We start from the raw sequence: 14,103 nt of genomic DNA, 5'->3' as shown, positions 1-14,103 counted from the left end.
TTGAACTCATTAGAGATGTATCTGTTTTCCATTAGATGATAAAAAACATGTTCAGTTCCACACATTTAATTAGAGGAAAGAACGCTTGAGCTATTATGGCTCCTCAAGACGTTATTAAATCTATTTTAGCATATTAAATCATCTTGAATATATTTCCAGTTGTTTTATTTACCATGGGCAGTTTTATATTTTCGTGATACCACCTAGAAATCTAGAGACTGGCATACATCAAATTAATAACTATCATTAAATATAATTATTAATTTAGAAATTCTTGACCCTATGCTTATTTCAATACAATAACTCAAATCAATAAATCCTTTAAAAAACAAACACACACAAAACCAGGAGCAAAGTTTGTTTGATATTTAAATAATATTTAGTATTATTTAATAATATAACATTTGAAAATAACAGTGAACAAAGTCATATTTGCTATTTATGTTACCAAAGCTAACAAAACATGTTTTGGTGTTACAGGTACAACCGAAAGTCAGATTCTACATATTTACTAATTTTGAATATTTATTTGTTTTATGTTCCAGAGCTTCAATGTCTATGGAAGTTTAAGTGTTGGGACACTTAAAGGGTAAGTTCACCCAAAAATGAAAATTCTGTCATCATGTACTCTCCCTTGAGTTGTTAAAAAACTAACAGTTACTTCTTCTTTTTTTGCCATGAAGTCAATGGCTACTGTCAACTGTTTGGTTACCAACATTCTTCAAAATATCTTTTTGTGTTTGAAACAACTTGAAGGCGAGTAGAAATTTCATTTTTGGCAAACTACCCCTTTAAAGCCCCAATAAAGAGTATAAAGCTAGAGTATTTTGTTGAAGATCCCTTTCGTTACATCAGAAATAAATCAGGACATCAGAGTTTTGGTGTTATCCATTTACAGAGCAGGCAATAATAAATCACGATCTTTTGTCTAGACTGTATGAGTACAGCCACAGAACCATAATTGTGCTTAAACTCACAACGATAAAGAGACTATATATTATAAAGAGCACACGGTCAATGACCTGACCAAACATGAACCAATCATCTGTTCTGTTGTCATTACTGAAGTGCTCTTCAACTTGGTGACGGATGGCCAATAAATCCGTACTCATCTTCTTCATTTCATCAAGGCATTGTTCCCAGACTCTCACTGGACTTGCACCAACTAGTTCTGTCTTTGGAATATCAGTCATGGTGTTTTTGTAGAAAGTGCACTCAGATGGGTTTGCTGTGGCAAGAAACAAGACCACCATTGGAAAACATCTTTTACACCAATGATATGAATTCTGACGTCAGGTGCACACCAATAAAGTGAAAGCATACTGGAAGACAAAAATATATTGGCTTCCAAAAAGAGTCTTACCTTCTAAGTGTTTATCACAAGATTTCTTCATACAAGCAAGTCGAGCAAGATATTTCAGGACCAGAATCCTGAGCCACTTGGGTAAGGGAGGCATGTCACGGGAACCATACAGGAGATTGGTGATGAGGATAGTCTCAAGGAGACTTGCTACCATCAAGGCCAAACAGAGTGAGAAAAACACATCTAGATCGAGAGAGAAAGATAAGATTGGAGGTAAAGAAGGATCAACTAACCTGCTGAAAAGTTCAGGTTAGAGTCCTCGGCTTCATTTCCCAAAAGTATTGTAAACCACTGTAGAGACCATTGATACCATTGATGGTCTACATTGCTTTTGAGAAATTCCGACCAGGGGTGCATTTCCCAGAACCATCGTTAGCTAACTATGGTCATTAGTTCCATTGGACTCTTTTGTTAACAACAGAACTTGCGACCATAGTTGCTTTTGGGAAACTCACCCCAGGCTGGTTTATGCCAGAATGTAGATCAGAAAAACTCAAGCCGGGGTGCCCAGTCTTGTTCCTGGAGATCTACAGTACTTATCTACAGTTCAATTTCAACCCTGACTGAACACACCAGTCTGTAATTATTAAGTGCTTCTGAAAATCTTAATAAGCTGGTTCAGCTGTGTTTGATCACAGTTGGAGCTGAACTTTACAGGAAGGTAGATCTCCAGGAACAGGATTGGGCACCCTGGACTTAAGCTGATTGACCAGGATGATCTTCACGATACAATTGGGGGTGGGGTATTCCAGTAAGCAGGTTATGTGATATACCTGGGTATGTTTGAGGATAAGCGAGTGGATAACCTCAGCTTTCGGTTCCAAAATTGGAGGTAACTTTCAGGGTAAGTAACCATAGCAAGAAGTTGCTATGAAACAGAAAGTAGGTTTTCTTAGCATCCGTTTCCATAGTGACTCGTCGATTCGTCGCTCTGTTGAGAATGTCTTGAGTCTTAACCAGGAACATATTCTGTGTTGAATGAACTTACTCCTGGACGCGTTTTTGGACCCACATACCTTGAGTAAGCAGGTTTTGGGTTAATTAACCGAAAGTTCAGGGTTCAGCTGACGGTAAGTTAACCGTGCTTTCTGGAATGCACCCCTGGTCAACTCAAAGAGGTCTGTAATACCTTGAGAACACACTTGCTCCAACTCTGATTAAACACACCTGAGCCAAAGTAATCGATGTCTTTAGACTCACTATAACCTTCTAGGCAAGTGTGTTGGAGCTGGTTGGAGCGAAACTCTGCAGGTTACTGGCTCTCCAGGAGCAGGATTGCACAACTTTTGACATATACTAGCCTTAGCTGGGTCATGCCAACTTTGGTTTGCCAAGAAAATATTGCTGTGTAGATTGCACCAGCATCCCATTCTGGAGACCAGCAACTTATGCTGGTGAGCATCTGGGGCCACATTTTAGCAGAGTAAAGACAAAAATATGCAAAATGAGTGAATAAGAAGGTTTGACAACATACTTATGAGTGGTAAATTGTTTCCTGTGACGGGCAGCAGATCGTTCATTAGCAGCAGGAAGACGGTGTAACCCAAGATGAGGGTCATTTTGAAGGAAGCACGGTCCACGCTTTGAGCTGGCAGCAGGAAGCTGAAGAGATCCAAAGAAAGCAGGAAGCAGCTGGGAATTATGAGGTTCACCACATACAGTGCAGCTCGACGTCTCAGGACAATCTATTCCACAATGAGTGAGGACATTAGTGTTTATCAAGTATAATTTTCACAGTAGAAAAAAACAAAACAAAAAGGGGCGAATTCACAAAGAAGTTGCACAACTTTTGTGTGTGGTATTTCCTACTTGTTTTCAGCTTTGTCCTCTGTTGTTTCATTGACGTTTTCCATCCACTTATTTAGCTAATTCTTTAAAAGTAAAGACCCAACTGTGAGTGTTGGAACCAGGTTGGCCTACAAATCTCCAAAAGAGCATGGGAACTCGCAGAACCTGATTTTACTAAGTGCGACATGTTCCTGGATCAACATCTTTGTGATTAACCAATCAGATTTGAAGAACCAGTTTTTGTGAATTTTAGGCTTACAATCAGTGTTTGGTGCTTGTACATCAGTGTCATTCATCTATAATTTACTCTGATTTTAGGGATTACTCATGGTTAAGGTTAGGTTTAGGTATAGAGATATGGTCAAGACTAAATATTTGGATTAAAATGTTCCAGGGTCAACAAAGTAAGTTGACCTAAGAACACATCTAACTCAGTAAAAATCAGGATATGCATGGGAACTCCAGATGGAGCAAAACCTAGCAAGGATTTCACCAAATTGTAAGAGTTAGATCACAGATTCAGAAAACTCAGTTCTTCTTACTAGAGGAATTAATGTTGCACTAAAACTGCATAGAATGTATGACATTACACTCTACCCACATTGGACAAGCGGTTTGGAAAATGGATGGATGGACGATTCAGCTGTTGGCACCAACTTCTGGTGAGATGCAGGAATTCATTCGGCACATCCCTCACAGGGCATTATGGGTATTCTCTAGTATACACCGGTTGTATACTAACTATCGCAGTGCATAATGGGATTGAATAAGTACACTCGATAATGTTCACCATGGGTTTGAACACCACTACAAATGGCTGTTCCCTTAAAAAGTGCCCTATTTAAGGGTAAAGGGGCGATTTCAGGCACAGCAAAGGTCTTCAGAAACTTCCAGGCAAGTGTGTTGGAGCTGTTTGTAGCTAAACTCTGCAGGACGTTGGTCCTCCAGGTGCAAGATTAGACACCGTTAGTGTAGTCAAACACACTTTCAGCTTTTTTTTGTTGATGTCTGGATCACAGTGGTGCAGCAGTGCTGCACAGTCCCAGTAACATGCACCAAATCATGACGGTGGCTGTGATTTTGCCAAGTAAGAAATGTTCCTGGATCAACGTCTTTTGTTTATCCTGGATCAACATTACTGTCCAAAAATATAGACTTAACCCAATCCCTACCACTTAACCGAAACCTACCTATAATTTATTCCTAAAATCAGTGTGAAATGATAGCTGATTAACAAGGGTGTAGAAGCACCTAAAACAGATATTTCCTGAAAGGTTATCCCTCAATTCTGATTGGTTGATTGGAATGTTGTTCCTGGATCATCCAGGATGTTGATCCAGGAACACACTGTACTTGGTGAAATCAGGTCAGTATCAGTTGCAATTCTTAGTGAATTCCCCCCCAAATCTAAAATGGCACCAACATAAACAATGAGGTTATCCCATCCCCCTTCCAGAAAGAGCTGTACAGGTTTTTCTGCTCTCATGTCTATCAGCTCCCACTCTCCTTTAGTTGTCATCGCTTCAAGAGAATTTTTGAATATCTGCTCCACTGGCAGAAAGAAGAACAACTGAACATCATCACCTAGAAAAAGAGACCAATAGGTACAATATAATCACAAGTAGCCAAACAGGAACATACTTTTCTCAGTTTTTGCTTACTCACGAGAGTGTTTATAAGAGTTGAACGTGTATGTACAGTTTTGAAAATCAAACGGAAAGGTGTAGATGTCCAGCCTGCAGGAGCTGATCACATGAAACGGCCGTCCGTCAAGCACCAGACCAGTGTTGGTCACATAGACGTAATAGGTTTCTGGTGCTCGGTTTTCATCCATGCTGCAAAAAGATGGTGGGTAGCAGGTTAAAGGTTATGGATGTCCATTGCAAGTGCGTAAACACCCCCCCCCTCCCCTCATAGTTGTTACATTCAATATTTGCAACTTACAATTCATTGATGACAATGTCTGGAATCCATATCTTTTCTCTTGGTAGTGAGATCTTTTTTGTTCCACACTCAGCAGGATCCCAGCTCAAACCTTCAATCTGCCACCTCTACAAAACATAATAATTCAACTAGTGCTATTGCTTCATGTGCCTGGAAGTATTTAGCGCCGTAAAATGTGAATGGATCATGCGAGGTGACTATTAATACTTCCTAAACTAGGGGTGTGTGATATTTATCATCCGGATTTATGCATAGGCTTAGTACAGTAAAGAGATATATAATATTTTTTTACTCTATGGGCTACGTACAACAGCAAAAGAACCAAAACCCCCCCAAAGTAATGACCAAATAAATACAAGAAAAAATAGGAAAAAAATGACAAAACTATTTGCATGTTTTCCAAGTTTTTTATTTATAGAAAGCACGTTTTCCTTCTCCCAATCTCTCTCACAAACGCATGCATACATTTATTAATAAATAATACACATCCCTGAATGGGATTTTGTTTTTAATATTTGTATGACGCAAAATAGTGAAGTAATCTCACATAAGCATCAGTGCCGTTTCCCTAACTATTAGCGCGGGAGCGCAATCGCGAATGCTGTATTGATTTTATACAACAATTCAACAAACAAGAAGTTAATATTCCATGAGTTTTCTTAGTTTCATTAATGAAAAGTAGCGCTTAGTGATCCATTCATAAATCACTTGCTGTGCTGGGTAGTAACTGATTACATGTAATCTGGATTACGTACTCAAACTCCAAAAATGGAGTAGCTACTTGTACTTAGATTATGTTTTAAAATGTTTATAATCAGAATAAAGTGACTTTTTATGGATTACTTATTTACATTTTATTCACATTTCACACAATTTAATAAATATGGTACACAATAGCCACTTTTCCACTGTTGGGCCAGTGCGAGCCAGTGCTTTAAACGGGCCGGGTGGGGCTAATAGCCTCGGACCTGTAGCACCAAGCCCAAAATCACGTTGCGTTTCAACCGTCGGGCCAGAAGCTCCACTCCGCTGCGCTTCACTAAAACCCACCCTTTACACACCTCTTTGGGACAACGTCATGCAATCCCTTCATTTCAGTTATCAGAAAACTATACATTGATCATAATTAAATAATTTTTCAGGACTGAAAATAAGCCACACAAAAATAAAATGGTATTTATCGTTATTTCACAAAAAAAAGAGGACACATTTATTCAGTCACATCTGTTTCTGTCTATTTGTAGTAACAGTATACATCACATTTAGAAAGAATGATTATTTCTATAATTTTTCTATCAAAAATACGACCTGAGTAGCAGAGGGAGGTCCTGAACACTATGATTATTTTATGACATACCCCATAAAGATTTGAGACTTACTGACAGATAAAATATGTTACTAAATAAATGCACGATTGTAATAGCCTATATGATTTGTTTGATTTCTTCAAGCGGTCGTATTATCATGTTTACTATGGTAATGGCTAGCATGCGTAGTCTTTTGCATCGCGTATAAATATTTCTGCCTTGTAAGGTGATTATTATCCACATCAGATCTCAAACAGAAGTTATTTCAAAAAGTTGCTGTTGTTGGAAAGTGAGTTTTGAGCTAAAATTATTTTTTAAAGTCTTTAATGCTGGTGTTATAGCTGTTAACTTTATGAAATAATCCATGGCGCCGACGCTCTCCAGACGCGGAGAAACTTCGCCTTTGTTCATATCCACTCCTCAAGCCCGAGCTGGCCTGCTTTGGCTCAATTTGTTTCGGCGGGCCCAAAACCCTGGCCGTTGGCCACAAGGAAGCCCCGACGAGGCACGATCAAGCCCCGGAAGTGAGAGTGGAAACGCGACTGGTCCTGGAACGCACTAGCATGCCCGCTTTTGGCCCGACAGTGGAAATGTGGCTAATAAGTCCAATCAAGTCAATGTGATAAACAAATTAGGTCAAAAGTAATCTAAAAGTAATTAAAAAGTAGTCAGACTACATTACCTAACATGTGTAATCTAGATTATATCACTAACTACAAATTTACTAACTGAAAATGTTTTAATGTATTTTGTAATCTGTAATGAACCATAATTTGTAAGTAATCTACCACCACTGATTACTTACAGTACATCATCTCTAAGTGAATCAGCCGTTTTTAATTAATCATGTGAATGAATGATTCAATGAATCCCCCAAGACAGGGACTTGGTGCCACCTACTGGTTGTTTTAGTGCCTTATTTATTTATCCATGACAGAGTAAACCAGCCAAGGTACCAGCACAAAAACACACTCAACAATATCTCAATATCTATAGTTCAAAGCAATATTGTTTAATTATCATTATTGGAAAAATACCAATAAATATTGGGATTTTTTTGTCAATATCACACACCCCTTGTCTAAACAGTGTATTTGTAGACTCTTACCATCCTCACCCACAGATATGTTTCCAACACCTGTGATTTTTCATTCTGAAAGGGAAAGTATAGCAATCTGTAACAAATTCTATAATATTAAGTGGGGTTAGTGCTATAAAAATGTCATGATTTTGTAAATGTTAAGTCAAAGTTGCTTACCACTCCTAAGATTCCATAGAGAGTCAAGTCCACGGTGACGTTGGTGGGAGTACTCAGACTTATAACCGGCCGTGCATCGCTGTAGAGGATGACTTCCTCTCTCACGGCATTAAGGAGCGATTTTGTGGTCGGTTCTGAACAGTTTAACGGCTCGACGGATCCTAGCAAGAGAGCTGAAAGAGCAAAACCTGAACAAAGCATTTTGCACTTCATGTAATAACAGTGGACAATGCAGTTTGTTTGTTAAATAATGTTTTTTCTTCTATCAAATCACCTCAAATGTTCTTGCTATAAAATCACAGTTCTTTGAAATAGATTAAGAAAAAAATAATTGTATGGAAATGAATCTTACTGTGTATAATTAAGCAGTTGGTGATCAACTGGAGCCAAGTGAGAGCGGCGTGCCATGTAATAACCTGTTGAATATTCAATTGGGTTACACTAAGGTGTCATTGTTACAGTGTAATTATACACTTAAGTACTGAGTAATATTAATTAACTACATGTAATTACTATATGGTTAGGCTTATTTGCATGTAATTATGTATAATTAATAGTGCTGTCAAACGAATAATCGTGATTAATCGCATCCAAAATAAAAGTCTTTGTTTACATAATATATATGTGTGTGTACTGTGTATATTTATTATGTATATATAAATACACACACGTGCATGTATATATTTAAAAAAATTACGTTTATATATTAAATATTTATATATGATGTAATTTATATGAATATAAATATATACACGTAAATATTTTCTAAATATATGCCATATGTGTGTGTCTTTATATATACATAATAAATATGCACAGTACACACACATATATTATGTAACACTTTTATTTTGGATGCGATTAATCACGATTAATCGTTCGCCAGCACTAATAATGAATTGTTATTATAATAGTAAGTACACCTTAAAATAAAGTGTTATCTCCAATTGCAATGTATAACATATAATCACAAAATACAACCTCATTGATTAAATACAGCAAAAACTGTCATTACCAAGATTCTTCAAGATATTAAACTAAATGAAATTAAAATTTGAATTTCAAAAGGTTAAAAAAGTATTGTAGAGGAGGAAATTAAAACTCAAGAAAAAACAAAACAGAAAAAAAAAAAAATTATTATTATAGCTATTAATCTTTTCAAACTAGAACAATGTGTATTTAAAAAAAAGTTTATTTTGCCCAATACACATAAAATTAAAATGAAATATTATAACACCAGATACAGTCTTACCTGCATTCTTGGAAGACGGATAGAAGCCATCAGCTCCTCAATAACCTGGACTGCAAGTAAATGTTTAGCAGATTTTTTTCCTTTGCCAATTTGTTTTATGTGTGGAGGTTTGAATAGCAGAATGGAGAGTGAACATTGCATAAATACTTGCTTTTTATATGGCTTATTTGTTTAAACAAAATAGAACACCACAAGGGGATCTCTCTCATATTTCAAAGCATTTTTCTAAATGGTGTAGTTAAAAAAAATTCTGTATCAGTATTCAGTATCTAAATTTGTCATGCATTTGATCAACCCCCCCCCCCCCCCCCCCCCCAATCAGAAGAGTTTTTTTTTTTTCCTCGATGGAGGCCAGCTTGAAGTAAGTTGCAGGAGTGAAGATGAGATCAGACTGAGGCCTGCAGCAGAATCTGAGCAGGTAAGAAAAGGTCTTGCAAATGTTTGATAAACAGACCAAATGAGATTTGTCTGATGCGTTACAAAGATTCTTGTCTTTCTGTGCGGGTGAGATGTCTGAGTTGACAAGTCTTGGCAAGGATGATTCTTCACTCTTAAAAGGTTCTTTACAGCGATACCACAGAAGAACCATTTTTGGTTCCACAGAGAACCATCCAGTCAACGTTTGTTTAAAGAACCATCTCTTTCTTACCTTTTAATAATCTGAAGAACCTTCTTTCGCCAAACAAAGAGCCTTTTGTGAAACAGAAAGGTTCTTCAGATGTTAAAGGTTCTTTATGGAACCATTTAGACAAGATGGTTCTTCTATGGCATCGTGAAGCACTTTTATTTTTCAGAGTGTTGGCTGGAATTTGCAACATTTAAAAAAATGTAGCTTCAGATGAAATGCTTTCATGCAGTATGCAGGTTGTATGTTAACATGCAGTAAAAAATCTGTAGTATAAATAATCTGCCATGACTTCTACACTGTTTTTTACTAAAGGAACATGCAAAAGAATATGTGACTCAAATCGTGTTTCGAATCATGTTCCTTTTGAGAAGAGTTGTCATATATTTCTGAATCATTGGACTTACACAATAAAACTTTGAATAAAAATATTGTATTAACCCCAGTGTTTTAGTGGCACAAGGTAACGTAAGTATAGTATATATAACTGCAAACAATAAAATCATTTAGTAGCATCATTTGTAGCAAAGTCAGCGTGGACACCTAGCCGTGTTTGTTCTGTACAGCTTAGGTTTTATTAAATCACATAACTAACACACCCAAGCTCCTACATGCATTTACTGTAGATGAAGTAGCAATTTTTATAGTGTATTAAACATCTATTTTTAATTATTAAATGATTTGATTTTGAAAAACTTTTGTAACAACTTAGAAAAATAATACCACTGTATCAATGAGAACACCTCCAGAAAATACAATGCTTAATAATTGATGGACAACGCTTAGCTTCCTAAAACAAGCACAGTTGCGGTTTTAGTGACAAATGGCTTTAAAATTTACGATAAAAATAATGGCAAACAAATCTCCAAAATGAGCAATAAAACCTCAAATGTTCTCCTGCTGAGGCAGTGACCACAAGGGGTTGATGGGTCATACAAACCAAGGAAAACAAGGTTGAAAGTTGGGTAAGAGCACTTACTCTATGTAAATAGTGGGCATTTGTACAACCTGAATATTTGATTAAAATCAAACAACCAAATACAGCATTGTCTTTGATCTCTTTGTCTTCTTCTTTAAAGTTTTGTTTCTAGCCAAAGATGTTGATAAATCTCAGCTTGGTTTTGCAGAAAAGCTTTAAATCATCATTGCTGCCAATAGCATGAATAGCATGAGACACTTAAAACCCAAAGCTACATCCACATTAATCTGGATACATTTGAAAACGCATCTTTTTCTCAACGCTTTGGCCTTTCTTCCATACTGAGACAAGCTTTTGTCATCAATATCATTTTCACATCGTAGTGTGGACTGTGAAAATGGATGTATTCAAAACCAATGACACATGTTTAGTCATGTGACACATATTGTACCCTATATGTATGTTTGTAAAGGCATTGTTTTGCGAGCTATTCACTTTAATTATATTGCTGAAGATAAATTTGCTTTGTATCTGTTACGGAATCAACAGAGGAGGCGTGTGAATCCATTTGCAAAAGCTTTATTCGAGGGCGTGATCATACAACAGGCATAGGTCGACAACAACAACAGGAATAGTTCAGGCAAGACAAGAAAGTATCCAAAGAAAGGCATGAGTCAGTCGACGGCAAATGGAATCTTGAGGGCGAGGCAAACGGGGAATCCACAAGACGAGCTAGAGTCCAGGCGAGGTGCAAACACAGTCTGAAACAGCAAGGCAAAGGGTAATTCCAAAACAGGCTATACATTTCAGGGCAGGCAGAGATCAGACGAAACGAGAAAACGGGCAAGGATCAAGACACGGGTAAACAGACAAAGAACAAGGCTAAACTAGACAATGGAAACTGGGAATGGCTCTGTAAAGTAGCTATGGCTATACAGTGACAGATGCTAAACAATACTCGGCAGTTTGAGAAGGATAATATGTGTGTGTGTGATTGGCTACAGCTGTGTGCAATCAGTGCAATGGATGATGGGAAATACAGTCCAGGGTAACGTGAAACAATCAGTGTAGTTTGAAAGTCAATGGCTACATTTACTTGCACAATTTTTGGTTCAATCGGACTGAATTCATACCGATTGATGAATTTGAATGTGGTGTTGACATGAACATTAAATAAAGTGATTGGGGGGATGTGCGCATATATGTCACAGGCTTCAAATCGGAATTGATTTTTTTTACATGCGCACTGCACAAATATAGAGTTTCTCACTGTTTGCACATAATAGCCACTCTCCTACACTGTTTCTTTATTTGATTTTAACAGCAGAATTAATATTAACATTTTTGGAAAAATGCCCCTCCCTGCGCCCAAAACGGGTTGCCTGTGGCTGAGAATCCAAAACAAGGACTGGTGGGAGGTTGTCCTGCTCCACTCCAGAGAAAGGAGAGTATTATAATGACAGGACATGCATTTGTACAACACTTTATTCAAAAGGATGCACCGCTCTTTCCACGCGTCATGCATCATTACGCTATTTCTGCGTCATTGCACATGCGCAGTCCTTTCAGTTTCGGTTTTCAATCCGATCGAGTGTTTACATGCACGCTCGATCGGTTTAGAAAAGGAATAAACCACCCCCTTCAATCCGATCTAAATTTCATTCTGATCGAGCTCAATCGGATCGATTAAGGTGTCGATGGAGAGCGTTTTGAAATAGAAACTATGTTTTCAAATATGTCCTGATTAATGTAGATATAGATTGATATAGATGTAGTCTAAGTCTACAGATTGACATCTCAATTGGATTTGCAAAACGGACAGCAGTAGTTGGTAGATTACTTACTGTACAAATTGTAATCCATTACTGATGACAGATTACATGATGAAAATTGTAGTTAGTAACATAATCTAGGTTACTCATTTTAGGTAATGTGTTCTGACTAATTTTTAGATTACTTTTTTACCCAACTTGTTTTAAACATACCATTAAATGTGCCATATTTAAGTGAAAGAATATTATGATATTACTGACATTGGATGAATAGTGTAATAATGTAATCCATAAAAAAGTAACTGTAATCTGATTATGACCATTTTATAACGTAATATAAACCAGTTACGACTACCAAATTTTGGAATCTGATTACGTTATCCAGATTACATGCAACCAGTTACTACCTAGCACTGCTAAAAAAACTAAACAATGGCAAACAAATCTCAAAACGTGGGCTAAAGACGTTCTACTTTTCAGGCGGTGACCACAAGGAATACATATAAGGATTCATGCTTACAAACCAAGCAAACCAAGGTTGAAAGTTGGGTTAGAGCACTTACACTATGTAAATAATGGACATTTGTAAACCTGAACATTTGTTTAAAATCAAACATCCGAGTTTTGTTCAAGCAAAAAGCCCTTGATTCTTGATTCAAAATGCTGTTGGTTTACTTTGCCTGTTTAGACATGGCATCTTGTTGACACCATGTTTTTTTGGACACAAATTCTTACATTAGATTACCATGGTATCTGAACATGCATAAGGTTTACTACCATGAACTGGGTGATATAATGTGCCAGTAGGAAAAGAAGCATCATAAACCTAAGCAGATTGTAGAAAGCATTGTTGCCAATGCTTGGTAATGCTTTTGGGATATGAAGCCATGGCTGCTAATTGGTGCACTTGTGGTCTCATCTGCTTAATTCAATGAACTTCAGGGTGTTCAATGTCTGATTTTAGGTTTCTGAAGAAACTCATGAGTGTCCTTTTATAGTTTGGGTGTATACACGGGGAAGGTATTAATAAAAAGTAAATTCATTGCTCTTTATAATTGGGAAAGCATGTTCATGTAGAGGTTTATTTGGGACAGTGTGTCCATATAAATCAAGATTTACATTCAAAGAGACAAGATAGTCTACAGTGACCTGACATTTCCATGACAGTCGTTCAACCACATGTCACGCCCAAGCTCACACCTGTGCCTTATCCAACATTCAGAGCAATCATGATGAGCTCAAAGCGGTTAAAAAAACAAAACAAAAAACTTATACTCGACATGTGGTATCTGAATTATGTTGCACAGTGATGAATAATTTGCTATTTCTTTTTAAACACTGCCTATATCTCTTGATGTATATTTAGCAAGCTTTGATGGCAGTTAAAAATATTACCGAACTGCACGTATGTATGAAAGTGGTATGTATAATAAAACATGCAATTACTTTTTTTTTACATTGTATAAAATCCATGTTTTATTTCTTTCTTCACCTGTGGAATGTAGAATATGAAGGGTCTAAGGAGTCTTCATAGCAACCTGTCGGCATGATCTAACAAATATACTGAAATAGTGTGTGTGAATGTGTAAGTATCCATTACTGTGTGCCATGTACATACTGTACAATAAAATGTACACTAAACACAATGTGCAATATGTTAACAGTATAATGCAATATTCTGTATAGTACAACATGCATTATACAGTACATGCATTTCTTTCTTTTTTTTCAATTTATTGTTTTAAATGTAAATAGCATATTAAGCTAAGTATATAAAAATATAAAAATAAAATCAGTCAATAACTCATCTGATCAAAAACTCATCCATTATTAATGTAGTGCAGTGTTATTTCAGAATTTAATCCTCAAGTATTA

At 36.8% G+C, this 14,103-nt stretch overlaps 1 protein-coding gene across 1 annotated transcript in view; it reads right to left on the bottom strand.

Annotated features, from left to right (window-relative positions):
- Nucleotides 1-914: 914 nt before the first annotated feature.
- Nucleotides 915-14,103, bottom strand: part of LOC306867517 (5-hydroxytryptamine receptor 3C-like) — a gene marked incomplete at both ends in the record, with an annotated part of 31,006 nt that continues 17,817 nt past the window's right edge. Inside the window, 8 exons of the mRNA XM_079413194.1 lie at nucleotides 915-1,228; nucleotides 1,364-1,546; nucleotides 2,838-3,048; nucleotides 4,575-4,735; nucleotides 4,817-4,986; nucleotides 5,096-5,202; nucleotides 7,511-7,555; nucleotides 7,661-7,821. Of these exons, the coding sequence (XP_079269320.1) occupies nucleotides 915-1,228; nucleotides 1,364-1,546; nucleotides 2,838-3,048; nucleotides 4,575-4,735; nucleotides 4,817-4,986; nucleotides 5,096-5,202; nucleotides 7,511-7,555; nucleotides 7,661-7,821 (1,352 nt within the window). The remainder of the gene's footprint in view (nucleotides 1,229-1,363; nucleotides 1,547-2,837; nucleotides 3,049-4,574; nucleotides 4,736-4,816; nucleotides 4,987-5,095; nucleotides 5,203-7,510; nucleotides 7,556-7,660; nucleotides 7,822-14,103) is intronic.

Source organism: Barbus barbus (assembly GCF_936440315.1).
Source record: "Barbus barbus genome assembly, chromosome: 49".
Taxonomy (NCBI): Eukaryota; Metazoa; Chordata; class Actinopteri; order Cypriniformes; family Cyprinidae; genus Barbus; species Barbus barbus.
The sequence above is the reverse complement of the archived record's forward strand: the minus strand, read 5'-3'. Positions and strand labels throughout refer to the sequence as shown.